Source organism: Fistularia commersonii, chromosome 3 (genome assembly GCF_037954325.1).
Source record: "Fistularia commersonii isolate RoL2024-O1a breed Wild chromosome 3, RoL_Fcom_v1.0, whole genome shotgun sequence".
NCBI classification, from domain to species: Eukaryota; Metazoa; Chordata; class Actinopteri; order Syngnathiformes; family Fistulariidae; genus Fistularia; species Fistularia commersonii.
In genome coordinates this window covers 26,649,093-26,676,386 of record NC_141286.1, presented here as the reverse complement: position 1 = coordinate 26,676,386, position 27,294 = coordinate 26,649,093, and the positions used below count along the sequence as shown (strand labels likewise).

Here is a 27,294-nt window from a genome sequence, read left to right as displayed (position 1 = left end):
GGAGGAGGAGGAAGAGGAGGAGAAGGAGGAGGAGGAGAAGGAGGAGGAGAAGGAGGGGCGTCTCGTTGTTTCTCCTTTTTTGAGGACAAAGTCAAGTTTGCATTCTGAGTCCTCCGAGCCTGGTGTCGCCATCCTGTGGGTGAGACTCTGTGTGTGTGTGTGTGTGTGGGCGTGGGAGTGTGTGTGGGCGTGGCGGTGGCGGTGTCGTGGCGGTGGGGGGGGGGCCGTGTCCCGGCCCCGCCTCCCCGTCAGACACTTCACGCCGCAGCCGCCGCTCCTCGCCAACATGTCCGCCGAGGTCCGTTCGGAGCGGCAGAGGAGGGCCGAGCCGTCGCCCCCCCGTGTGCCCACCGTCACGCTGGTCAGCCGCCGCGACCCGAGGGGGGGGCGCGGCGCCCGCGGCCTGCACACGGGGGGGGGGCCAACGCCACCTCAGAGGCGCCGAAGGTAGGAGATCCGGTTCTCGGGGTCGGGGAACCTCCTTTCTGGGGGGGGTCATCCAGTCTTTGATAAGATCTGGATCCATCAGGTGACCCCTCAGAGCAGCACCTTCCACTTGAGATGTTGACCCCACATCGTGTGTGTGTGTGTGTGTGTGTGTGTGTGTGTGTGTGTGTGTGTCAGGCTCTGGGCTTTCCCCCCCCGCACAGACGCATGTGTGGGTGTCACATGGCGTCCGTCTGGACGGCGAGCCGGCCTGTGATTGATTGTGGAACGCCGGAGAACCCGTCCAGGTTCTCCGGCCGGACCCGGCGAAGGAGCCGGGAGAGAGATGAGACATGAGAGGCCTAATTTTATGGAGTGTAAATGTGTAGGAGGTGTAAGCCGGGGGCGGAGCCTAATACCCGGCGCCGTGAATTACCTGCGGCGCCGCCGGCTCCCAGCGGTAATGAGCTTTGTGAACGGAGCTCCGATAAGGCGGCTATAATTAGGCTCAGTCATAAGACTCCTCTGTAATTCTGTGATAAAAACCCAGCAGAACGCCGGTGTCACTGCTCCAGCCCAGACGACACACACACACACACACACACACACACACACACACACATACGGAAATCAAAACGTGTCAGTGTGAACTGTAAACACAGCTCTTTGTCTCAAGTAGTTTACCTGTGACTGCTGGTTCGAGGGCCAGGCAATGTGTGTGAGTGTGTGTGTGAGTGTGTGTGTGTGTGTGTGTGTGTGTGTGTGTGTGTGTGAGGCGTTGCGAGCTGCAGCATAGGCTTCCTGTGAGGGAGCAGATGTCGCCGAGCTCAGGCGCAGCTGCGGCGGGCGATAACCGTGGTGGCAGGAATATGTCGGCACGCCAGCTCTTCTCCCCGGCTCTTATCAGCCGCACACAGCACACGTGTGCACGCGCACGTGCACAGACTCTCTCTCACACACACACACACACACACACACACACACACACACACACACACACACACACACACACAGAGTACAGACACTCTACAATAAGGAACTGCCACCCGGCCCTGGCGCATGGCGGCAGGAGGGGGAGGAGGAACTAAATCAGAGAACCTTGAGAGGAACGTGGTGTCGGTCCCTGCTGGTCCTGGTCTTCAGAAGGGGGGACGGTTCTCTGCAGAACCCGGGGAGAACAGCAGCTCTGACCTCCACCAGCATCCTGGTGGGAGGAGGAGCAGAGGTCAGGAGGTCAACGGGCTCCTCCCTGCATGTTCTCCATCTTCAGTCCAGAATCAGTCAGCAGGTTCTCTGAAGGCTCTGAAGGTCCAAAGGTGTGAATGAGAGGGTGAATAACCGGATGATTGACAGCTGCGGCGCCCAGGCGAAGCCCCGCCTCCTGGCCTCTGGAAGCAGGAGGCCAGGAGGTGAAGGAGGTAGAGGGAGTCAGGAGAAGAACCAGGGTGAAGATGGAGGTGGGGAGGGTGTCAAACTCCTCTGTAACGATGGAAACACAAGTGTGTGTGTGTGTGTGTGTGTGTGTGTGTGTGTGTGTGTGTGTGTGTGTGTGTGTGTGCGTGCAGCAGGCAGTTGGTGGTGCTGGCACTGGAGACGCTGCGTGGAGGAGGAGGTGCTGTATCAAGTTGTGAACATCTGTTCCTCACCAAAACCACAAGGCTGGTGTTGAGAAAATAGAGAGGATAACTGCTCTCACACACACACACACACACACACACACACACACACACACACACACACACACACACACAGTCAGATCCCCTCCATTCTCCAGTTGAATGGGTCACAGCATCTCCAGAACCTGCCTGGGTTCTCCCCAAGTTCTCCATCTTCCAGTGAGCAGGTCTTTTGAAGACCCTGAAGGTCTGCAGGTGTCGATGAGAGGTGAACATCTGCTTGGCTTTGTGAGGCCTGGTGATTGACAGCTGATCTGGTGATTGACAGCTGATCTGGTGATTGACAGCTGATCTGGTGATTGACCGCTGACCTGGAGGTGTGTTTCTACCTGGGTCCCTGGGGTTTGTGGTCCTGCTGGGCCGGGGGGGCGGCTTCAGAGGAGGTCTGGTCTGTGCTGGGTTTGGTCCAGGAAGAGGACTGAGACCCTGCTGGGTCAGGGTTCTGGTCCCACCCCTGACTGTGTTTGTAAGCTTCTTGAAGAGGCTCTCCTCATGCTAGACCAGCCTGGACCATCTCTCTCTGAAAAGCACCTCCTGGAGGGTGTGTGTGTGTGTGTGTGTGTGTGTGTGTGTGTGTATGTGTGTATTGGTGTGATTTGGCAGAGTGGGCGGGCCAATCAGCTGTCAATCAAATCTCCCAGCCTGTGGGCTGCAGCTACTTTCCTATTCTTTTATCATAACCCCCCCCACACACACACACAGACACACACACACACATGAACATCCTCAACAGCAGCTCAGTTAACGTGCGCTCTCTTTGAAAGTGCACGGGAGACGAGCGCGGGGACACAATGGGTCGGTCGCTCGCGCTCAGTCGATTCCGAGTCTTATCTCCTCCCAGCACGCCGGCCTTTGGCCGCCATTATGGGGATAAGATTTACAACGGCTGGGGGGGGGGGGCAAACTTCTCTCTTTCATTCTGCTTTTCACCCGGTGACACACACACACACACACACACACACACACACATTCACACAGAAAGGGCTAGTCATTTCCCTGGAGGAACAACATAGAGGCCCGAGCCTGAGATGCCTTCAGCTTCACGCCGCTGCCGCCTGCTGTGTGTGTGCGTATGTATGTGTGTGTGTCTATGTGTGTGAGTGTGTGTGTGTGTGTGTGTGTGTGTGTGTGAGCATGCAGTGGACAGTAATGCCACAGGGGGCGTCGGCACAGTGTGCACTCAACAAAAGGCCAAATGAAGAGGAAGGGGCGGCGGTGTCCAGGCTGTCACCTGGACAGGAAACCCTTTCTCCAGATGTGACCTCCATCTGCAGCCTCTTGTCACACACACACACACACACACACACACACACACACACACACACACCTCCACCAAGGGTGGGAACAAACAGGAGGCCTGACAGAGGAAACACAAATACATAAACACACTTTCATCTCCTTGACAACCGTGCACCCATTATGGTGCTCCGTAGTGTGTGTGTGTGTGTGTGTGTGTGTGTGTGTGTGTGTGTGTGTGTGTGTGTGTGTGACAGGCTTCCCTACCGATGCTAGTGCTGAACTTTTTGTGTGTCCTTCACTGCATTGGTCCCATGACCCCCCCCAGGGGACGCATTGGTGGGACTGGCAGCTGTGTGTGTGTGTGTGTGTGTGTGTGTGTGTGTGTGTGTGTGTGTGTGTGTGTGCGCACCAAGCCGTTCCTGCTGTGTGGACGTGGGATTGTTGTGGGCGGGGCTTATCCACGGCCCGTGGACAGGTGTGGGATTCCCCCTCCAATGAACGCGTTCCCTTTGCCGACATGGAAAGGTAACGCGTTCATCCCAGCGGCTCATTATGGGATGGAAAGGGAGCAGCTGGGAAACAATGGCGCCGCGGAGACGCGCAGACAAAGGCGCGTCAACGCGGGACGGCGACGACACGCACCGCCGTGCGCGGGGGTTTGGGGCGGGGACGTCACCGCGGGTGGGAGTCGGGGGGGGGGGGTTCCTCGTCGTTGTTCTCGTGGATTTTAACGCGTTTTAACCGGTCAAACGTCCGTGGACGTCCTCATGCGGGGTCGCCGCTCCCGCACGCCGCCGCGGCCCGACGCTCGACGCTGGCGCGGGGAAACAGCGCCCCCCTCGGGCGGGCGGAGGTACTGCAGCGCTGCCGCTCCCACCACTTTTCTGCTTTTTCTTCTCCTCACTTCATACCTGGATCAGGAGGAGGAGGAGGAGGAGGAGAGGAAGAGGAGGGGGTTCACACACCAGAAGGACAAGCTCTCAGCTCTTCAAGGTGGATCTTCTAGAAAAGGATTCCTGCACTGAAGCTGGGGGGGGTGGAGAGAGAGAGAGAGAGAGATTAGGAGCTCCAGATGGTGTTTAAACGCAGACAGAAGGCTACAGCGGAGAGAGAGAAGGAAAGAGAGAGAGAGAGAGAGAGAGAGAGAGAGAGAGAAGAAGAGGAGGAGGAGGAGGAGAGACTGCGCACCGCAGCTCCTTCATCACTGAAGACCTCGCAGGAGCGCAGAGCTCGGCAGCTCCACGGCAGAAGCGGCTGATCTGACCGCGGCGTCCTTCAGGAGCGCGTCCGGAGGGGGAGCACCGAGGATCTGCGCGCCTCCCCGGCGGACGCGCGCCTCTGGAGCCCGGAAAGTTGCGTCGGAGGCGCGCCCTGCGGAGGAGGAGGAGGAGGAGGACAGGAGATCATCTTCACCGCCTCCTCCGGGATCTCCGTCGTCCTCCCGGAGCGGCGGGACGCGCCTCCGGCCGACGCGGCGGCTCCCGACGCCTTTTCCCGCTGCCGCCGGGGATGAAGAGCGGGGCGGCCGGGCGGTGATGGTCCCCCCCCGCCCGGACCCCCAGGCTGCTCCGCGCCGCCCCTGAACCAAAGACGACGCTCCGGGAGGACCCGGTGTTTTCAACGACCCCCGGAGGGCTTTACTTTCTTTCTGGTTCCGAAGAGGAGTAGCAGCTCAGAGCTTCCGCGGGAGGATGAAGGTCCGGGTGGATCCACACCTGCTTTAAACTCTGGATTGGGATTATCTGCCCGCCCGACCCCCCCCTTCAGACGGTAAGCAATCGGAGAGCGGGACGATCCGGGTACTCCCTTGGTACTCCCTTGGTACTCTTTGGTACTCTTTGGTACTCCGGGCACTCCGAGGTACTCCGAGGTACTCCGAGGTACTCCGATGCACTGTGAGGTAGTCTGAGATACTCCGGGTCCTCCGAGGTACTCCTGGTACCATGAGATACTCCAAGTACTCCAAAGTACTCTATGGTTCTCCGGGTACTCTGAGGTACTCAAAGGGACTCCGGGTACTCTGGGCAGTCTGAGGTGCACCGGGCTTCTCCCGGTACGCCGACATATTCCTGGAAAGGCTCTCCCGGGCACTCGGGGGTATTCCGAGGTACTCTGACATACTCAGAAGTACTCCGCTGCTCCTCGGGTTCAAGATCTGGGTCAAAACTCTCCTCGGAACCTCTGAGAAACAAACCCGTTTGGAGTTAAAGTTCGGAGCCGCCTCTTATTTTGAAGCGTTTTCCTGCGTGTTTCCGGCGTCCGCACGGCGCTCTGTGTGTGTGTGTGTGTGTGTGTGTGTGTGTGTGTGTGTGTGTGTGTGTTGCTTGTTGACGAAGCCTCTCCTGCAGCTGAAGCTCCATGTGACTCCATGTCCTCCTGCAGGAGGTGTGATGGAGGTGTGAGGGGGTAACCACCCCCTACACACACTCACACACACACACTCACACACACACACACACACACACCTCACGTCTCACCTCTGGTTGCTGCATCCGGGGCATTTGATTGGGGTTGACAGAATCACCATGGCAACCAGGGAGTCAAACTAGGGCTGGGGTCTGGAGAGCATTGAGACCCTGATGGAGCCTGCAGACACTCCCCGAGAACAACTTGAACAGCGTCAGTGTTGCACTCTCCCGCCTGAGAGTGCAACAGCACCCCCCCCCCCCCCCAGTATAATTGGCCCTGGTAAATATCATCTGAATAATTGAACAGCAGATAATAGACTGGAAACAATGGATGGGAGGTTGCAGAGGTGAAACCACAGTGCAGCCCCCCCACCCCCCCCCCACCCCCTCCACCCTGCCATCCATGACCCCCCCTCCACCCCTCCACCCCTCCACCCCCCATCAGCCGGCCAGCACCTCCGCCTCGCCGCCATCTCCTTCCCCCCCTGACCTCCTCGTCCCCCGGCTTCGTCGCCGCAGCCTGCAGGAGGTCAAACACCAGTGCCCGTCCTGGTTCTCAGATGGGGGATGGACAGGGCCTAATCCTGGTCCCGTCCTGGTCCCGTCCTGGTCCCGTCCTGGTCCCGTCCTTGTCCTGGTCCTGTCCCGGTCCCGTCCTGGTCCCGTCCTGGTCCCATCCTGGTCCTGGTCCCGTCATTTTTAAGCCTGGAATATTGGCGAGTAAAATTCTGTGCTTCTGACTTTACTCTGATGGGTAAAGTGTGTGTGTGTGTGTGTGTGTGTGTGTGTGTGTGTGTGTGTGTGTGTGTGTAGTAATTAATGTGATCTGAGCGCGTGCGGTGCAGGTGAAACCGGCTGTCTCCTAATTAAGCAGTGGAGCAGATGGTCCCAGGTGGGCGGGGCTCCGCGTCCACCAGCAGCCAATCAGGTGGTTGCGCGGCTCGGTGGCCAGAGCTGACGGTTCTGTGTTTGGACTGACACCGCCTGTGTGTGTGTGTGTGTGTGTGTGTGTGTGTGTGTGTGTGAGAGAGATGTTTCCTCTCCATGAGAGAACCCGCCAGGTGACCTCTGACCCGTCTGAACAGGCCGAGGCCGTCCAATCGGCTGCAGTGTTGCTGCAGAGTTGCTGGTTCGCCCCCCCGCCGCTCCTGAGCCGAACCCCTTGTACCCGTGTCACACAGGAAGTGATGTCATTAATGTGAGAAAACTGAGGAGTGACCCCCCCCCCGCATCACCATGACGACCAGGGTCAGATTTAAAGATGGTTTTCAACCTTGGACTGTTTCCCTCCTGAAGCGCCGCCCGTGGGGTTGAGATGCTGGTTAGATGGTGGATCTGAGGAGCTCCTGCTCGCCGCCACCGCCGTCTGTGTGAATATGGCGTGGGGGGGGCGGCGGCGGCGGCGGCGCTGCCCCGACCCGCTCCACATGTGTTTGACATTACTGTGACAAGGCTGCCCAGCCTCTCCGGGGAGCACTGGGGAATGTCGGGTGTGTGTGTGTGTGTGTGTATGTGTGTGTTTGTGTGTGTGTGTGTTGGGGGGGTGGAATGAGAAACACACACTGGCTGTCCGTCCGACCCGCTGACGCCACAGCGTGGGAGCAGAACCCGAGTGTGTGTGAACGTTCCCTCCTTCCTTATATGCACAAATGCTCTGCTGCTCCCAGGAGCCCCTCTGCAGGAGGGGGGGGCCACGCCGCCCCCCCCACCAGGTGAGGTCCAGCTGAGGACCATGAGATGAAGGTTCTCCTTCCATAGACGAGCCCTTCGCTCCTCCTCCCCCCTTCCTCTCCAAGTGGCTCTTTCACCTTCTTACTTCCTCTCCGGCCCGTTGACCCCTGACCTTTTCACCCCCCACCCCCCACCCCTCCCGGCCCCGTGTGGCCCCGCCTCATCTTCCACCTATTCTGCTGGCCGGGGCTCCCGGTAGGAAGTGTGTCGGCGGGCGCAGACACAGGAAACAGCTGTGCTAATCTGCAGCAGCGCCGCCGTCCGGCCGGGGACGCGCAGAAAAATGGAAAGTTCAAATGTCCGCCGCCGCCGCCGGATGGAACGGACCCCCCGTGACCCCCCTTTATCGGAGGAGGCCAGGAAACGAGCGGCGGCTCTCCTGACGGGTGAGGAGGAGCTGCAGAGGAGGAGCACGCAGGCACGGATTGGGAAGGAAGCCCCCCCTCGTACTGAGCGGCGAATATAAAAACGCCTGGTTATCTCCTGGAAGCAGATCCTGTGCCACGCAGATGGTTCCGTCCTCCTCGCCGGTGTCACCGCCGGCGGACCGTAATCTCGGCTCCAGCCTTCCTTCCTTCCCCCGCCGCTCGTTTCACTATGAAATGATTGTGTCGGCTCCCCCGGGGGGGCCGGAGGGGCGGCGGCGTTCTGCACGCCGTCGCCATCTCGCATTCGTGGGGCGACGGCCTTCAGAGGGAGAAGGTTCCCCGGACCGGCAGCCGGGACTCCTGGAGATGTTCCGCTGATGGTTCAAGTGAACCTGAACCCCCCTAATGGTACGCTGGAGGGTTCCGATCGTCCATCCTGGGTCTGACCCAGCAGGACGTGGACTCCTGGCTCCAGGTTCTTCTCCCTGACCTTCTGGCACAAAGCGTCCGCCGCACAGAGTCTGGTGCCTCGGTCTTCTGCTGGACAAAATGACCACCTTGTCAGACATGGAGACCACAGGACGCCTGAAGGCTCCTGCTGGACACCTTCTACTCAGCAGATGTTCTCCCTCCTCCACAATAATTGTTTTTGATCATCCAATCAGCATGGACGTGTGTGTGTGTGGAGAGGCTACCTGGGTTCCGCAGATGTTTGGTCACCTGACCAATCAGCTGCTTGTTTGTCTGCAGGCGACCTTTGATTGACAGCTCAGGAGGCATTCAGCAGAACCCGGGACGCCAGAGGGAACCAAACCAGAGAACGTGTGTGTGTGTGTGTGTGTGTGTGTGTGTGTGTGTGTGTGTGTGTGGGCTTAAATGTAAGTCTTTTTGTGCTCCATAAATCAGCAGGCAGCTCGCTGACGTCAGAGCAAACAGAGCTGCTCTCCAGTGCAGCTGGTTGGAAAGAGGGGCGAAACCGGAGAGGAGGGGCGGGGGGCAGGGGGGGGGGGGGGGGGGCAGAAGGGTGAGGGGGGGCAGGAGGGCGGGGGGGGGCAGGACGGCAGCTGTCAGGCCTCCGTCGCACACCTGTCACACAGGAAGTCAGCCTCGGCCACTGTTTCCTGGATACACCTCCTCAAACAGTCCTCCTGGAAGAAGCCGGGGGGGCGACAGACGGCTGGAACGGAAGATCAATAAATAGTGTTTTGCGAAGGATGCAGAATAAACGCCGTGGAAAGCAGAAGGAACACAATGTGGGAACGTGTGTGTGTGTGTGTGTGTGTGTGTGTGTGTGTGGAGAGGATGTTTGGGTTGTGTGACAGACAGGTCACTGTGTGGGACTCCAGCCCTTCCAGCTCCACAATGAGGCCGCCGGCCCTGAACTTCACGGCTCCTCGTTCCCACGCTTCGCTCCCGCCGCCCCTCCCGTGACCAATGCGACCTAATCCAGATGCCGCAGCGTCTCAGATGCTCCTCTTACCGCCCCCCAACAGGAAGTGACATCATCGCCCAGACGCCGGTGCTCCCGGAGGTCCTCAGGAGACCGGCGGTCCCACCGGGCCGCCACGCCAGACGCCGGCGTGCAATTAGCAGCCTCATTAACAGCTGATCAGCTAACTGGCGCCTGGAGGAGCGTCTCATGTTCTCCTCCTCCTCGTCTTCTCCTCCCGCCGAGGACTCGTGGATCCTCTGACCTCTGTCCTCTGAGCCCCGCTGGAGGAGACCTTTCTTTGAAGGTCCCGTCCAGAACCTCCTTCCGCTCGCCCGGTGTTGGTTTCAGAGTTGAGGAGGAGCGGAAAGGAACATCTCAAGACCAACTCTGGCCAGCGGAGCCGGTCTGATGTGAAAGTGGAGGCCACGGAACGAGGGGAGGAGCTGGAAGACCTCGGTCCGAGGGGAGATGGAAGGTCCTGGTCTGGGTTGAGGACCTGGAAGGTCACGGTCTATAAGAAGAGCTTGTAGGCAGAAAGCCACGGCCCAGGGTAGGAGCTGGAAGGTCCAGGTTCAAGGAGAGGTGCTGGAAGGTCCAGGGTCAGGCAAGGAGCTGGAGGTCTTGGTCAGCACTGAGGAGCTAGAAGGTCACGAGGAGGAGCTAAGCTAGCAAAGAGAGGCTGTGAGGAGGATTCCACCTTGGAGATGCAGTGTTTCTCCTTCTCCCAGCACACACACACACACACACACACACACACACACACACACACACACACACACACATACACACATACACACCCTGTATCTGCCCCCCCATGGTGGCAGCTGTGCTGGTGATGGCTGTGAGCCCGTGCGTGTGTGTGTGTGTGTGTGTGTGTGTGTGTATGTGTGTTATGTGTGTGTGTGTGCAAGGACTGCCGCGTCCCAGGTGGGCCTGCGTGACAGTTATTGATGTTCAGGTGTTCAACTCCTGTCACACATAGACCCTGAAGCACACACACACACACACACACACACACACACACACACACACACACACACACACACAGATTCACAGATTCACCTCCAGACCTGAACTTCTTGGTTTGAAACGGAGTCTTTGACCTGAACCTCATGAGCTCCACAGTCCAGACCCTGCACTCGATCCTGATCAAGCCGCCCCCCCGAACCTCCCCCAAAGAAACATGGCGGCTCCGATGGCGTAGATGATTCACACACACACACACACACACACACACACACACACACACACACACACACACACACACCATAGCACCAGACCAGGAAGGAGAAATCCGGCTTTGTGAAAATGAACGCAGTCCATTTTCAATGCTGTGTGTGTGTGTGTGTGTGTGTGTGTGTGTGTGTGTGTGTGTGTGTGTGTGTGTGTGGTGGGATAATCAGCGCTGCTACCAGTGCCCAGTGCCGTCCCTAACACACTCCAGATGTGTCTGGCTCGCCGAGGAGTTGTTCTTGGCGCGGCCGTCCTCGGCTGAATGTCACAAATACTTTCCTTTATTTAGGAACGGCTCCGGGTTCGTGGCTGCAGGAGGGATGGAGGGACGGAGGGATGGAGGGATGGAGGGAGAGAGAAACGATTAGCAGTCTCAAAGGACAAGATAGGAGGAGGAGGAGGAGGAGGAGGAGGAGAAGGAAAGGAGGAGACGAGAAAAGGAGGAGGAAGAGGAGGAGGAGGAGGAGGAGAGGGAATCAGCTCTGTCTGGCATCTGGATTTTATTAGCAGCCGTTGGGAAAATCTGAAAAGGAAGTTTGTTTTTGTTTTTTTTTTTCTCCTCCGCAGCACGTCGGCAAGAGGGAGGAGGAGGAGGAGGAGGAGGAGAAACCATCTCCTCCACTCTTGCCTCCTCCATCCTCGACTCCTCGACTCGACTCCTTACCCCCCCCCCCCACCAGGTGCATCAGATGTTGGTCCAAATGAGCCAATCAGGTGAAAGTTTGGGTTCAAATTAAGCTGTGGAGGCTGATCACGGTAAACACACGTGTGTTTTTAGGAGAGCTATTAAGGAGACACCCCCACCTCTTCATCCTCTTCTTCATCCTCCTCTTCATCCTCCTCTTCATCCTCCTCTTCATCCTCCTCCTCCTCCCTGTTTGATTTTTGTTGGGTGTGTTTGTTCAGCCGGCGCTGCATGTGTGCTGTCACAGCGACGCTCCAGTAACATGAGGGGGTTTGTGTCCGCAGCATGAGCATATGCATTCTGTGATCTGTGTGTGTGTGTGTGTGTGTGTGTGTGTGTGTGTGTGTGTGTGTGTGTGTGCGCAGCCCTGTCATTAGAAAAAGGCTTTAAAATCTCTGAACTCTCAATCGGCTCAAGATGAAGTGGAGTCTGGAAAAGGTCGAGTAGCAGCTGTGTGTGTGTATGTGTGTGTGTGTGTGTGTGTGTGTGTGTGTGTGTGTGTGTGTGTGTGTGTTGACACAGACACACACACACACACACTAACGTATTACCTGTGACAGGGTCCAGGCAGTCAGCTGAGAAGCAGGTGTGTACCACCAGGAGAAGATGTTCCTCCGCATGTTCTGCTTGTTCTGAGTGGCGTTCAGCCTCCTGGTATCAGAGCGCAGCATTTGCCCCCCCGGTCGTCATGTTTTGCCCGGCGAGCCTGGCGGGGGGGCCGGGGGCCGGGGGCCGGGGGCCGGGGGCCAGAGGCTGGGCCGTGTTTGTGCCGACTCCTCGGCGGCCTGATTGGGAACAGATGTGGGGAGGCAGGCGGCCGGGCAGCCAGCCAGAGCAGCTGGGAGAAATTAAAAACAACAGCATTCCTGGAGACTGGGGGAATTACAGGGGGGGCAGGAGGGGGGGCAGGAGGGGGGGCAAGAGGAGGGCGGGTGGGGGCAGGAGGAGGGCGGGGGGGGGCATGGGACAGAGGGAGTTTTTCGGGCGGTGCGGTCACTGGCGGGAGTCTCGGCGGAGAAGGAGGGATTGAATAGACGGGGGGATTTAAGGGGACTGTTCTACAGCGGTTCGCTAAAGCTAATCTGTTGCAGCTGTGTTTCCAACACGTGCGCGTGCACACACACACACACACACACACACACACACACACACACACACGAGGATACTCGTTCTCATTTCCTGATGGGTTGCTTATTTGCGAGCCGACATGACTTCTCTTAACTCCGTGAAAAGCATGAGACCTTAAATCCAGGATGAGGCCCTGATGCTAGCAGGCTAAAGATGACCAGTGTATCCATGATGCTGCAAACCGCTCCTTAGTGCTACGATGCTAGCAGGTTTCATGTTATCACCGTGTGTAAAATGCTAGCATGCTCTGAGTTTGCGCTGTGTGCACAATATTAGTGGGGTAAACATTAACACTGTGCACATGATGTTAGCCGTCTGCATGTTCGCACTATGTTCACAATGCTAGCAGGCTAAACATCAACACTGTGGGCATGATGTTAGCCGTCTGCATGTTTGCACTATGTTCACAATGCTAGCAGGCTAAACATCAACACTGTGGGCATGATGTTAGCCGTCTGCATGTTTGCACTATGTTCACAATGCTAGCAGGCTAAACATCAACACTGTGGGCATGATGTTAGCCGTCTGCATGTTTGCGCTATGTTCACATTACATTACATTACATTATATTGCATTTGGCAGACGCTTTTATCCAAAGCGATTTACAATAGAGCTAGTTCACAGTGCTAGCAGGCTAAACATTATCCCGTGCACAGATGTTACCCGGCTGCATGTTAGCAGTATGTGTACAATGCTGGCAGGCTAAACATTAACACTGTGCACATGATGTTAGCAGGCTGCATGTGCCCACTATGTGCACAATGCTAGCAGGCTAAACATTATCCTGTGCACAGATGTTACCCGGCTGCATGTTAGCAGTATGTGCACAATGCGAGCAGGCTAAATGTTAACACAGTGCACATGTTACCTGGCTGCAAGTTAGCACTAATGCTAGCAGACTGTATGTCACTGCTGCCTGCTCAATGCTAGGACGCTGCAGCTAACCAGCACCTGCAAAATACAAGCCAGCTAAAAATGACCATTGTGCGTATGTAATGCTAGCCGGCTGCACGACGCGAGCAGGGAGGCCGTTCCGCCATCTCCTGTTCTTCCACCGCCTTTTATGGGGGGTCACAGTGAATGCTGATTGGTTCTTCAGCGCCGCTCCAAGGGGGGGGGGGGGGAGAGTTTGATTGACAGCTGGTGAAGAAGGCGACTTCTGTACTTTTTGGTTTTTGATTCACCGGCTTGCGGACTGGAGAAAAGGGGGGGGCAGGTGGGATAAGGTGGGGTGGAGGAGGGTCCAGGTAGAGTGACCCCCCAAACACCCCCCCTGCACCCCGAGGTAGATCGGGCACTCTGCCCCCCCGAGCGCTGTGTCCTTCAGCATGGAGCACAATGGCAGCACAGATGGCCACAGATGGGGCTGCAAACCTCGCAGACTTCCTAATGTATTAAAAGTCAAATCCAGTGCCGGTGTGTGCGTGCCACACACACACACACACACACACACACACACACACACACACACACACACACACGTCCTGCTGGAGCTGCTCAGATTAAACAGCTGTCTGTAATCCCACGTCACAGCAGACGCACAGGGTGCCTCTCCTGTCGTGGGTCCAAACCCATGGAGATCAGGTCCTGGACCCCCCAAACCCCCCAAACCCCCCCCATCTTGTTTGTGAGTGTCTTAAGCAGAGAGTGTCTATTAATACCCGGCTGGACGCCGCAGGTATGTGTGTTTCTGTGAGGGGACGGCGGCCGGGTCTCCTGGTCAGCGACCCTGGGACGGCGCTCGGAGGCACGCCGACTTAAATACGGACGGCAGCTGCCCAGAGCTTCCACAGGAGGAGCTCAGAAATAGGCTGTGTGTGTGTGTGTGTGTGTGTGCGTGTGTGTGTGTGTGTGTGTGTGTGTGAGGGGGGGTCATTGAGAAAGCATTGATTGAAGGTAATTGAACCTCAGCTGGAGATGACGGGGGAACAGGAGAACCAGGGATGGATGGAATCCAGAGTTCCCTACATTGATGTTGTGGAAGGTGGGGCTTATCTGTGACCCCCAGCTTCACATTTGGGGGTTCAGGGTTTCAACCACATAAACACCCCCAGCGAGTGAGGAGACCTTCTGTTTCCTTCAGACCGGCAGGAGAACCCACTGAACCCGAGGTGCTCGGACCCTGGTTCTGGTAGAAGAACCGCTCGTATTTCCGCCCCCCCGTTGGTCCCTCATCACCATGATCTTCACAGCATGGAGGACATGTATAGCAAACACACACACACACACCCTCTGAAGCTATCATCTCACGATCTGCCGAGAGCCGGCCCGCCCCTCAGAGGGATCCGCTTCCACCGCTGAGTGACGGACAGGCCGGCAGGGGGGCGGAGCCACCAAGGTGGGGGCGGAGCCACCGGGGTGGTTGCCGTGGCGCTGGTGGAGCCGCGGCTCGACGTTTACCTGCGACCCCGAGCCTCTGCTCGCACCCGTATGGCCGCTTCCATCCCGCATCCCGTTTGCCTTCCCGTGCACCTCGCTCGTGCACTTCTCCCGCTCGTGCACCTCTGCACGCCCCCCGTGCACGACGCTGGCCGTGCGCGGCCTTGCCTTGTTTGGTCCTGGCAGGGGGCGGCGGGGCCTCCGGTGGCAGGATGGAGCTGAAAGTCACTCGGCGTGACGGACAGCAGCAGATCCAGCTGCACTTGTCCCTGGCAGTCAAAGCGGCTGTCTGGGGGGGGGGGGGGACAGCCGGACAGGGAGTGTGTGTGTGTGTGTGTGTGTGTGTGGGAGAACGTGTGTGTGTCTGGGGGTTGGTGGTTACCGTGGAGGGGTGCTGATTGGGATGTCAGAGCTGCAGGGTGCATGTGTGTGTGTGTGTGTGTGTGTGTGTGTGTGTGTGTGTGTGTGTGTGTGTGTGTGTGTGTGAGGGGGGGGGGGGTAACAGCTGAGTGTGAGCAGGTGTTCCTGTATGTCTCCCAGGCTTGGGTCTCCAGCCACAGAGACAATATAAGTGGAAATCCATTCCCGGCCCTGCATCGATCTGTTTGGGTGGATTTGATGTGGCTCTGGTCCTCCACCCCCCCACCCCGGCCCCCCCAAACCTCAGCTCAGCTTCACAATCCAGATGTTTCCACCATTTTTGTCTTCTCTGCGGCTCCAGGCTGACGACGCGGTCTCTCTGCCCCCCCTCCTCCTCATCTTCATGGCAGGTATCAGAGCGCAGAAGGCTGGAACGATGCCAGATTCACCTGCGGATGTGAAAACCCAGCCCAGGTCCACCCCGCCCGCCATGCCTCCTCCGCCGCCGGCGGTCAGCCAGGCCACCAATCGCAGCGCCTCCTTCACCCCGACCACCAGCAAGTCAAGTAAGCGCCTCCTCCTCCTCCTCCTCCTCTTCCTCCTCCTCCTCCTCTTCCTCCTCCTCCTCCTCTTCCTCCTCCTCTTCCTCCTCCTCCTCCTCCTCTTCCTCCTCTTCCTCCTCTTCCTCCTCCTCCTCCCCCCGCAGACGCTCCTCCAAGGTGTGTTTTGCAGCTTCCCTCGCGAAATTTCCAATTTGGAAAACCTGCCTCAGCGCCGCCGTCGCCGCCGCCATCGCCATCGGGCAAGAATGCCCTTGACCGGACACGTGGCGCCCGCGGGGGTTCACCAGGTGGCGGCGGCGGCGGCGGCGCGGGGGGGTTGGCGTTGGGTCGTGGTTGACCATTTCTTTTCCCTATATAGCAATGACAGCCGGTGTTGTTTCACCTGTTGCGGCGGGCAGACGGCGGTGGATCTCTCTCTCCTTGCGCCTCCCGCCCCCCAAAAAACCCAGAACACAACTGCTGCCCGTCGGGATCACATGGGTCCGTTCACATGCGACCCGCAGATTAGAGCGACGCGCACGCCGCCGCCGCCGCCGTGGAAGCGCAGGAACTCTGCTCCTCGCCGGCTCCTCGATATAGTCCTGTTTGTCAGTGTAGAGTTACAGCCCACAATGGCCTCTGATGGGGGCGGGGGGGCAACAGGAAAATGACAAATAACTGCCCGGCGTGGGGCAACGGGGGGGGAGGGGCAACGGGGGGGGGGGGGGGGTCGCCACCCCGTCTCTGGGACGGAATGTGGAAGTGACAAACGGCGGCGTTATCAATAACTCAAAATGGAGTCACACGCGGGAACAGGTGGAAAATCATCAACACGCTCACAAATAAGGAGTGTGTGTGTGTGTTTGTGTGTGTGTGTGTGTGTGTGTGTGTGTGTGTGTGTGTGCAGGGGCGAGTGTGTGAGCTCCTGTGCATTTGTGTGAGTTCCTTATTATGTAGAGTATACCAGGGATCATATACATGTGTGTCTGGTCTGTGTGTTTGTGTGTGTGTGTGTGTGTGTGTGTGTGTGGTCATGTGTTTGTGTGTGTGTGTGTGTGTGTGTGTGTGTATTTGTGTGTGTGCAGGGGCGAGTGTGTGAGCTCCTGTGCATTTGTGTGAGTTCCTTATTATGTAGAATATACCAGGGATCATATACGTGTGTGTGTGTGTGTGTGTGTGTGTGTGTGTGTGTGTGTGTGTGCCTGCTGTGACTTTCTGAAGCTTAAAGCTGCAAATCTGCTCTCAGCTGGGGGACATGTGCGCCGCCACATTTAGCTCCACACCTGCTATTGGAATAAAAGTAACACAGGCCTCAGGACTATTTTTGGCACCTCATTAACAAGTTCCCCTTATAGTTGTGTGTGTGTGTGTGTGTGTGTGTGTGTGTGCGGCAGGGGAGGTGACTCACAGATAGTTGTATTGGGGTTTCGACCGCTAAGATTGAGCACCGTAGTGGCGGCGAGAGCAGGCGTCTTGTGTGCGAGCGCAGGCGGCGGTTTGGCGGCGGCCAATGGGATCGCGGTTCTAATTTGAGCGCTTCACTCGCGTGTGGTTTTCCACACACTCCTCTCCTCTGTCAGCGGGGCGTGTGTCCGCCCCCCCCACCCCCGTCCCTTACGGATGGTCCGACCCAGTTCTCACCGTGTCTTCCTCCCCGCAGTGCTGAATGGTAGCAGCCACTCGCCCACCTCCCTGAACGGCGCCCCGTCCACCCCCAACGGCTTCAGCAATGGGCCGGCCATGTCCTCCACCGCCTCGCTGTCCAACCAGCAGCTCCCGCCGGCCTGCGGCGCGCGGCAGCTCTGCAAGCTGAAGCGCTTCCTGACCACGCTGCAGCAGTTCGGTAACGACATATCGCCGGAGATCGGGGAGCGAGTGCGCAGCCTGGTGCTGGGGCTGGTGGTGAGTGGGCGTGGCTTCGTCGGACCCGGCGCTCCAGCGGCGCCGCGGTGCAATCATTCACCCAAAAAAAGTCAACAGGCTAAGATCACGAGTTAGCTAGCGGCCAGTGTCTGGACGCGACGTGGCGGCGCCGCTCGTCGGCTCCCGGCTCCTGGCGAGCTGACGCTACGCTGCTTCCTGTTTGCAGAACTCCACGCTGACCATCGAGGAGTTCCACTCCAAACTGCACGAAGCCACCAACTTCCCCCTGAGGCCGTTTGTCATTCCCTTCCTCAAGGTAAACAGCTGCCTTCAAAGCTGCACACGTGTGTGTGTGTGTGTGTGTGTGTGTGGTCCCTGATGATCTAGAATGTCTTTTGGTTGTAAGAACTTGTCTGCAGTGGCAACGTGTGTGTGTCCAGATTGAACAAGCAGTGGAACGTTCCAGTGGGAGGTGTGTGTGTGTGTGTGTGTGTGTGTGTGTGTATGTGTGTGTGTGTGTGTGTATGGAGTGTGTGTGAATGGATGTCAGACCTCCTGGCGCGTGCTGATCCCACACATCTGGGACGCTGCATGAGAGTGTGTGTTTTATCAAGCAGACAGTTCTGAGAGAGCTCTTTGACAGGGCTGTTACACACACACACACACACACACACACACACACACACACACACTGGTGCATCAGAGAGACACATGGCAGAGGAATGTGTCAGGGGACCTGTCTTATCTCATTGTGTCTCTTCATCTATCACTCAGGCTTTTGTCGTCCTCCTTCTTCTCAGCTGTCTCTCCTCCAGCCTCCAGCTTCTCCTCCTCAGTGATCACTAACCTTCCTCCTCTTCCTCTTGGTCCTCCTCCGGCAGGCCAACCTGCCCCTCCTGCAGAGGGAGCTGCTGCACTGCGCCCGTCTGGCCAAGCAGACCCCGGCCCAGTACCTGGCCCAGCACGAGCAGCTGCTGCTGGACGCCAATGCCAGCTCGCCCCTGGACTCCTCCGAGATCCTGCTGGAGGTCGGCGAGCACGGCAAGAGGAGGACGCCGGACAGGTAGGCTCACCTGCAGGGCAGCCTCCTCTTCACCTTCCTCCTTCTTCACCTCCACCCACCCACTCGCCGGAGCCGTCTATCTTCTACCTCCTCCTCCTCCTCTCTGGTCCTCCACCCCCCAGCGGCCCGTATGTCAGCGATGTGTCCAGATGGCGACGTGTTGACCGTGACCCTGAACACATCCTGAGAGGGGGGAGGGGCGGGAGTTCAACCCGCAACCCCCCCTTTAATCCACTCACGATGAAGGGGCGGGGCCAATCGGCGGCTCCTCCCATTGGTCGGCCGACAGACGGGGAGGAGGCCTTCGTCGCCTCCTCTTCATCCTCCCTCGTCTCCGCGACGACAGAGAGCCTTTCCATCCCAGAGGCCGCTGGTGATTGGCTGAGCAGATTAACATCGACACTCCCGACTAAACCGTCCAGATGGCCAGAAAAACAGGCTCCCCCCCCCTTCCCCCGCCCTCCCGCCCCTCCATCCACCCCCCCCACCCATCCCTCCATCCTCCCCCTCACACACACACACACACACACACACACACTTAAAGTACACACACTCACACGAGTGTCAGCGAACATCTGTCAAACACACAGCCTCAGCCCGGGTCCACCGCTAAGCCTGAGAGCTGGGGGGGCATCGGGTGAAGAGGTGGAGATGCAGCGTGCACGGTGCAACGCGTGCACGCTGCAATGCGTGCATATGGTGCACAGCTGTGGGGGGGAGCTGTAACTGAACAACAAGGGTGTGTGTGTGTGTGTGTGTGTGTGTGTGTGTGTGTCCAGAATGTCGGCCATGTTTGACCTGCTTCGACCGTCCCAGGTTGTCCACCTGAGGGTGGAGGTTGACCTTCACACAGGGAGTGCGCGTCAGCGGGGTCAGAGGGGTCAAGCTTGGGTTTTGGGGTGCAGGGTGGGGTCGTGGGGATGGGGGGGCGGGCGGAGGCGGTCCGGCGAGGGCGGATGCGGCGGGATGAGGTTCCGGCGGCGGCGGGCGGAGCTGCAGGAGAACAAAGAGGCGTTCAGTGAGCTCGTCCGTCCTGCAGCTGGACAAACAGAGCAGGTCTCAGTCCCACATCAGCTGACACACACACACACACACACACACACACACACACACACACACACACACTCCCTTCCATTAGCGGGGGGGATGTTCTCCACCATCAGCTGGTTCCTTCATTTGCAAGCTCCAGGTCCAGCTGGGTTCCCTCCAGGTTCTCCATGTCCACAGGTTCATTGAAAAGTCCAAATTGTGTGTGAATGATTGACCCCTGACCCGTTGAGGTGAAGCCCCGCCCCCTGCTATGATTGGCTCCGCCCCCTTGCCCCCCAGGATAGACCGTGAATGGATGCCCCGCCCCTACGGTTGTTCTCCATTTCTTCATTTCTTCTTCTTCTTCTTCTTCTGCAGGACCAAAGACTCATCGGACCGGGAGGGCCTCCACCCGGAGCACCTGGCCAAGCGTCCGTGCACCATCAGCCCCGGCCAGCGCTTCAGCCCGAGCTCCGCCCACCCGCCGCCCAACGGGCTGCCCGCGCCCCCCCCCAACGGACTGCCCCCCCCACCCCCCCCACAGATGGGCCCTCAGCACTACCGCCTGGAGGACATGGCGCTGGCCCACCAGTACCGCGACGCCTACCGGCACAGCGAGCACCGCGACGCCCGCGAACGCCACCGGCAGACGGGTGAGGCGGCTGGGAGCGTGCAAGTGTGTGTGTGTGTGCGTGGGGGGGGGAGTATGTATAGAACAAAAGGCCAGTTGTCTGCCTGGCGTGATAATCCATGTGGAGGGGGGGGGCTAAAAAAAGCTGCAGCCATACATACCGAGACCAGCTGTGTGTGTGTGTGTGTGTGTGTGTGTGTGTGTGTGTAACCTGTGTTGTTGTGTTGCAGCGGTGCACGGCGCTCGCCAGGAGGAGGTGATCGATCATCGCCTGACGGACCGAGAGTGGGCCGAGGAGTGGAAGCACCTTGATAATGTACGTGTCACCATGGTAACCGAGGCTCGCCACACCCACAACACGCTGGAATGTCAGCTGGTGGCAAAGGTTAGCTCTGGAGGCTAGCAAGATGTGAACCAAGGTTCCCTCAGCGGGATAAAAAGTGCACACTGGAGAGAAATGTGCACGTTGAGGCACTTTTTTCATCGGCAGTCCAGCTGTTGAGTCTGAGAACACACACACACACACACACACACACATACAGTGTGTGTGTTCCATCTCAGACAGTGATGATCTGAAAAGTTGTTTAGCCCCTCCCAGCAGGTCCTAACCCCCCCTCTGCCCCCCCCAGCTCCTGAACTGCATCATGGATATGGTGGAGAAGACGCGGCGCTCGCTGACGGTGCTGCGGCGCTGCCAGGAGGCCGACCGCGAGGAGATGAACCACTGGATCCGGCGCTACAGCGACGTGGAGGAGATGAAAAAAGGTGGGAGCCACGGACAGCACCGCCTTCCTCCTCCTCCTCCTCCTCCTCCTCACCACAGCTCCTCCTCCAACACAGCTAGCGGCAGCGAGGCGCCGCCCAAAGGAGCGTCCTCCGCCGGCGAGCGGCAGGCATGCGGGCAGACAGGTAGACAAACACTCCCCCAGGTAGCGGCCCGTTCGGACGGACGCGGGCGGATTCAATGTGGCTTTAGCAGATCCGTCTCCATCACCGATAACACACACCTGCTCTGAAAGGACGCCGCTGCTTCCTCCCAGCTTTAGCTCAGAGGCGGCGCTCCTGGAAAAGAGCAGGGAGCACAGGGTGTGTGTGTGTGTGTGTGTGTGTTACCGAGGCTAAGTGTGTGTGTGTGTGTGTGTGTGTGTGTGTTTCAGAGATCCACCGGGACTTCTTGCACAGACCTCCGTCAGGATACCTGCCAGAGGAGATCTGGAGGAAAGCTGGTAGGAGCACCTCCCCCCCGCACCTGCAGCGCTCTCATGCACACTAATACCAACCACACACATACACACACACACACACACACACACTCATCGGTCTTCTTGGAGGTCTTGCAGTTGGTGCCCCCCCCCCCCCCCCATCTGTCACTGCAGTGAACAGCCACAGCAGTTAAGGTGCAGTGAAAGTGCAGTCACCTGCCCCCCCCCCCCCCCTGCAGGCCAGAGCACAGCAGCGCCGTCTAAGAGGCGGAGCTTAATTTGTCACCGCCATCCAGACTGACCCCCCCCCCCCCCCCCGCTCCCCCGCCCCTTCCTTTTTATTGTTCAGTCCACAAACCCTCTCCGAACAAAATGCAGACCTCAGGGAAAGTATTGTCGTTGGATTTCCCGGGCCTTCCTTCCCCTGCGTGTTCAGTCCGGCCAATCACACACACACACACACACACACACACACACACACACACACACACACACACACACACACATGTGGAGGAGAAGAGATGCTGCCGCTTCCAAAACCAAACCGAAACCTTCTGTGCTGCATTTTCCTCGGCAGGAGAGGCTGTTTTAACTGCAGCTGTGTTTGGTGCAGGTCCTCCCAGCCTCCCGCTGTCCCCGGCTCTGAAGCACCTCCAGAACAAGCAGGGTGAGTAAACCATCTCGCCGTGTGTGTGTGTGTGTGTGTGTGTGTGTGTGTGCCAGGTGTCTCTCCGTTCTTCTTAGAATCCAGGATCTGAGGTGTCCCGAGGTGTCCTCCACGCCCCCCCCCCCCCTCCTAGAACCACAGCATTCATATTGCCGCCCCCGTCTTTTCCATTAAGCGCTAATTGCCCCGGCATCTGCTTTGCCGTCTCCTTGATAAGAATTAATTAAATTTGCAGGCTAATCTGGGCGGCGCGTGCGCGGGGGCAGATAAGCCCGGGGCCGAGGGGTGACGGAGAGCCTCCCGGTGGAAGGGGGGGGGAAGGAGGAGAAGACGGGGTTGAAATGAAGCATAAAGGTGGTGGGAGGAGGGAGTCGGTCCGACGGACGGGAGGGTTGATCGACAGGCGTGATGGAGATGACCGCCGAAGAGTCGAGGCACGGCTGTTTTTATGATGACAGTATGGTTGCCATGGCAGCAGCAGCCACTAATACACACAGGAAGCCGCTCTGTAAGACCTGGCAGGAAGTAGACAACCCAGGAGGAGCAGGAGATCCCAACTGTACTGGAACACTAGGGAGGAAGGGTCACAGCTCAGGACTGGGAGAAGGTCCCAGGTTCTGGACCGGGTTCTCCGTGTTCTCCAGCCTGGGTTCTCGCTCTCCACGTTCTCCTGCTCCAGGTTCCTGCCAGGTTCTCAAAAAAACAAGGTGTGAACGAGAGGGTGAATGTAGAGTGAGTGACAGCTGATCTGTCCGGCCTAAACCCCGCCTCTCGCCCCAGACTCAGCTGTGATTGGCCGCAGCCTCCTATTGAGTCTGCAAGCAGGATAGGTTGTGGAATGAATGAATGAATGAATAAATGAGAAGGTCTAAGAGAGTGAGAATCGAAAACAAAGGGTGAAACACACCCATCCGTGTACAAGCGGGGTGTCCGAGCACCCCCCTGCTTCCCCCTCTGCTTCCCCCTCTGCTTCCCCCACTCCCCCCTCTGCTTCCCCCTCCTGCTCCCCCTCTTCTTCCCCCACTGCTTCCCCCTCTGCTTCCCCCTCCTGCTTCCCCCTCTGCTTCCCCCCTCCTGCTTCCCCCTCCTGCTCCCCCCTCCTGCTCTCCAAGCTGCCAAGACAAGTGACAGTTATTTATGAGTTCCCACTCAGAACGGCGGCGGCGGCAGGAAACAGGCGGCGCTGGAAGGAACAGCTTCCCTCTCACCTCCCACTCCGACGGCCTGACGCACCTGGGAGCCACGTGTGTGTGTTTGTGTGTGTGTGTGTGTGTTTGTGTGTGTGTGTGTGTGACCATGTGTGTGTGTCGGCACATCTGGAGGAGGTGGAGCCGCGGGGAGAGACTCAGTTAATCTTTAAAAGCGTCGCTGTCTTTGATAGTGGAGGATAAATTACATGTTGCAGGAATCCATATCTGGCGGCGGCGGCGGCGGCAGCGGCGCGTGATTAACAACGGGCACGACTCGGTGCGACTCCGAGCCAGGGGTCACGTGGCAACACACTCTGTGCCGGTTGTTATGCAACACCGGGTCCCTCAGAAATATAACAATAATAATAATAATAATATTTATATTAAACAATAGTGGAATATCACAACATCATAAAAATATGGCATCATATCCTGATGATGTCATCATTAAACAATGTCAATATCCTGACATTACAACAACATAACATCATAGTATAATAATGTAAAGACAATAATAGTGAAATATCATAATATATGTCACAATATAGGAATGATATAACAATAGGATGATTATATAATAATGTAATAATGATAATGATAATAATAACATTATAATATGATCCAAAACAGCAAAGTATAATAATGCAATAACATCATAATCAGTAAGGTCACGATAGCAACGATATCCTGGGGTGACCAGCTCTCCCGCTCCCCATGAGGCACCGTGAGCCCGACAGGAAGTAGAATTAACTCCTTCCTGTCCCTCCCTGTCCCTGCAGAGGAGGCCGTGAACGAGGTGAAGCGTCAGGCCATGTCGGAGCTGCAGAAGGCCGTGTCGGACGCCGAGCGGAAAGCCCACGAGATGATCTCGGCCGAGCGCTCCAAGATGGAGCGTGCGCTGGCGGAGGCCAAGAGGCAGGCGTCCGAGGACGCGCTGACCGTCATCAACCAGCAGGAGGACTCCAGCGAGGTGAGGGTCTCGGAGAGCTCGGCGGCGGCGGCGGGGGGGGGGGGGAGGGATGGCGGCGAGCGTGGTGACGAGCCCGGCTGTCCCGCTGTGTCCTCAGAGCTGCTGGAACTGCGGCAGGAAAGCCAGCGAGACGTGCAGCGGCTGCAACACGGCGCGCTACTGCGGCTCCTTCTGCCAGCACAAGGACTGGGAGCGGCACCACCACGTCTGCGGCCAGGGGGGCGCCGTCCCGCTGGCCGCCTCCTCGTCCTCCGGCGCGCCCCCCACCCACTCGGAGGGCGCCCCGCCCGGACCCCTGGCCCTGGCGGGGGGGGCCGGCGGCGGCGTCTCGGCCAGCCCCAAGGAGAGCGGCTCCAGCGGCGCCTCCCGCTCCACCACGCCGGCCACCCCCGCCCTGCTGGACGCCACCTCCCGCTGACGCCCCCGCCCGCACTGACGCCCCCGCCCGACCCCTCCGCGACCCCTCCACGCCAAACCAAACTGAGGAATCTTCACGGCACATTAATCCCCTTCCTCTTCCCGCAGACCGGTTCCGAACGTCTCGCTACCTGCCGACGGACCCGACTCCTCGCCGCCGCCCGTCTCCGGCTCCGGGCTCGGACGTCCGGCGTCGCAAACGTATCGGAGATGAGGAGGCGAGCCCTCAGATGAAGCTCCGGTGGCGGGGCGAGGGGGTCCGGACCAATCAGTTCCCTTTAATTCTGCACCAATGAGAGAAGAGGCGGCCGCCGCCGCCGCCGCCGCCTCCGCCCGCGACACCCGGAGGTCCCCGTGGAGACGGGCGGAGGGGCTGGAGGCCAGGCAGGGGACGGAGAAGAACCAACCCGTGATGCAACGTGTTCCTCAGAAACACGACTTAGTATTTATTTATCTCTCTGGCTTTAAGGAAACAAAAGAAAAGTCCAAATATCCCGAAGGGAAGGGAAGTAGTAACCATGGCGACGACGACCACGATCTCCAGAACTGCTGACTACCTTTGCTAGCGAGCCAAGAAATCCTACACCGGACTCACCTCTGCACCCGCCGGAACCCAAACCGACTCAAAGAAGGAGAAACCCCACGAGATCCCAACCTTTGTACTTCACTGCCAAAGCCAGGAGGAGCAGGAGGAGCCGCTTCTTCGGACCAACGTGGACGGGACGCTGAAGGAGGACGAGCTGAGGAGGAGGAGGTGCCCAAGCTGCCCAAAAATAAACAAACATTCAGCGGCCGAGGAGCTCCTCGGGCACCGGGCGGTCTCCTCGGCAAAACACGGTCCAGAGAAGAACCAGATGTTCCCGGGACCCGCTCCCCCCTCGCTTTCACTCCAAAGCAGCAGGACGAGCCTCCGGAGGGGCGGCGTGGACTCGGATGTCCGGCCTGCTTGTAGATATCCTTCCTCTTTTATTTCCTTTCCCTCTTCACGCCCTCCCGGCCCTGTAGGACGTTTGTCTTTGCGTTGTGCTCCAGTGAGGGCGGAGGTGCAATATAAGGGAGTCCAGCCCCCCCAGACACCTAGAAATCTATTTAAAGTGACATGAGTGACTTAATGTGAATGTACATAGTATTTAAAGAGGTCCAAAAATGTGTTTGCCAAATATCAGAAACCTTCTCTGGTTCTCCTCCGACGTTCACTTCCTGTTTTTAGGCTTTTTCTTTTCCGTCCTCGTTCCGACCCGGGACCCCGTGGTTTGTTCTGAGGGGGTCTTCGCTCGCGCCGGATCCTCGTACTTCCTGCGGGATCCTCGTACTTCCTGCGGGATCCTCCCGTCAGCGCGCCGGTGCTCGTCTCCAGGCCGCGAACAGAACAGACGTTCTAACCCGACCCGGCTGCGGGTTCCTGGGGTTCTGAGCGCGTGACCGCCGCGTGGTCCCTGCCGGAGCAGAAGGACCAGGACCAGGACCCGGACCGGGACCCGTGCTCGCGTCTAGGCCGCGCTGGAGGCGGCACCTTAGCTAACATGCTAGCGTGCGCAGGTGCAGAGGAGAACCTGCTCCTCAGACCACCTTCAGACCAAAGGATCCCCGCAGACCGGCGCGGCTCCAACACACAAGGAACCAAAGTGTTGACGTGAAACAAAGAAGGCCTGGAGAACCGGGCCGAGGTCCGGCCCGCAGAACCCGACCCGGCCGCACCTCCGTCTTCTCCGGAAGACCTTTTCTTCTCCGCTGCGCCGTGTCTCCACACCTGAACCCTTGTGAGCTTTAAGGAAACACTGGCGGAGGTTCGGCAGGGGGGACTCCGGCCCGGGTCTGCAGGAGGTCCAGAACCAGGATCGACCCAAAGCCGACTGAACCGTTGTTGTTTTCCTCTGAATTCTTTGGTTCTTGATCTTCGGCCGCAGCAGACGGTTCCGTACGCGGACCGGCCGAGGTTCTCCTGAGGACCCTGAGAACTTCACCCGCTCAGTAAGGCCTCGTCCATCTTCGAGCGGGCCCCCCCCACCCCCAGATGTTCCCAGGCTGGTCCCAGGCCCCCCACGGGGCCACGGCCCCAGGTGCGCCTCTGGAAAAGCCACGGCTCAGGACCTCTACTTTCTACCTTTGCATCGAGATGGAGCAGATGTTTGTTTTGTTTTGGATCCACAGGAAGTCCTTCTCGACTGTTTTGTGCAATACCAGCGGCAGGAGAACGCTCCTCCAGGACGTGGAGGCTGCAGCTCCTCCAGGACTTGGAAGCTGCAGCTCCTCCAGGAGAGGCTGGATTCCGTCCTCCTCCGCTCGGTTTCCCTCCTCAGAAGGTCCCGTCTCCCTTTTCTAGAAGTCAGCTGCTCCAGAAGAGTCCAGTTGTGATTTGTATTTATTTCTTGCATGCCCCCCCCGGCCCCCCCGCTCTAACTGTTGGATGTGTGAAGCTGTAAACCTTCTTCTTCAGGTTCTTGTCTGTGTTCAACCATGTAACTGTGTCATTAAAATATGGAATCAAGTATTCATCCCAGGCTTCACTCGTTCATCCCGGGGGGCTGGAGGTTCAGGAACACCTCCAGAGTGTGTGTGTGTGTGGGGGGGGAGTTAATAATTGTGTGTGTGAATGTTTGAATTACTATGTGTGTTTGTGTGTGTGTGTGAATAGGGGAATGAGCGTTGAAATGT

The 27,294-nt window shown here is 58.2% G+C and overlaps 1 protein-coding gene across 10 annotated transcripts; it reads left to right on the top strand.

Moving 5' to 3' along the window:
• On the top strand, nt 1-27,134 carry cbfa2t3 (CBFA2/RUNX1 partner transcriptional co-repressor 3). 10 transcript variants are annotated; one of them, XM_086144451.1, is made up of 12 exons: nt 1-139; nt 15,476-15,631; nt 17,268-17,509; nt 17,697-17,786; nt 18,352-18,533; nt 19,941-20,215; nt 20,424-20,509; nt 20,823-21,102; nt 21,351-21,419; nt 21,973-22,062; nt 24,032-24,222; nt 24,320-27,134. In XM_086144451.1, the coding sequence occupies exons 2-12, from the start codon at nt 15,502-15,504 to the stop codon at nt 24,638-24,640; spliced, it is 1,956 nt and encodes a 651-aa protein (XP_086000577.1). In that variant the 5' UTR covers nt 1-139; nt 15,476-15,501; the 3' UTR covers nt 24,641-27,134. The 10 variants fall into 10 exon arrangements, with proteins under 10 accessions (XP_086000577.1, XP_086000582.1, XP_086000576.1 ...); XM_086144456.1 differs by lacking the exon at nt 1-139 and adding an exon at nt 302-447; XM_086144450.1 differs by lacking the exon at nt 1-139 and adding an exon at nt 4,495-5,111.
• Nucleotides 27,135-27,294: the final 160 nt, after the last annotated feature.

Bases quoted from the DNA above. Each gene is read 5' to 3' on its own strand.
- cbfa2t3 (XM_086144447.1), top strand. From the start codon at position 15,391: ATGTTTCCACCATTTTTGTCTTCTCTGCGGCTCCAGGCTGACGACGCG. The intron at 17,787-18,351 runs GTAAACAGCTGC...CTCCTCCGGCAG, and splicing joins TTGTCATTCCCTTCCTCAAG to GCCAACCTGCCCCTCCTGCA. The intron at 24,223-24,319 runs GTGAGGGTCTCG...CTGTGTCCTCAG, and splicing joins AGCAGGAGGACTCCAGCGAG to AGCTGCTGGAACTGCGGCAG.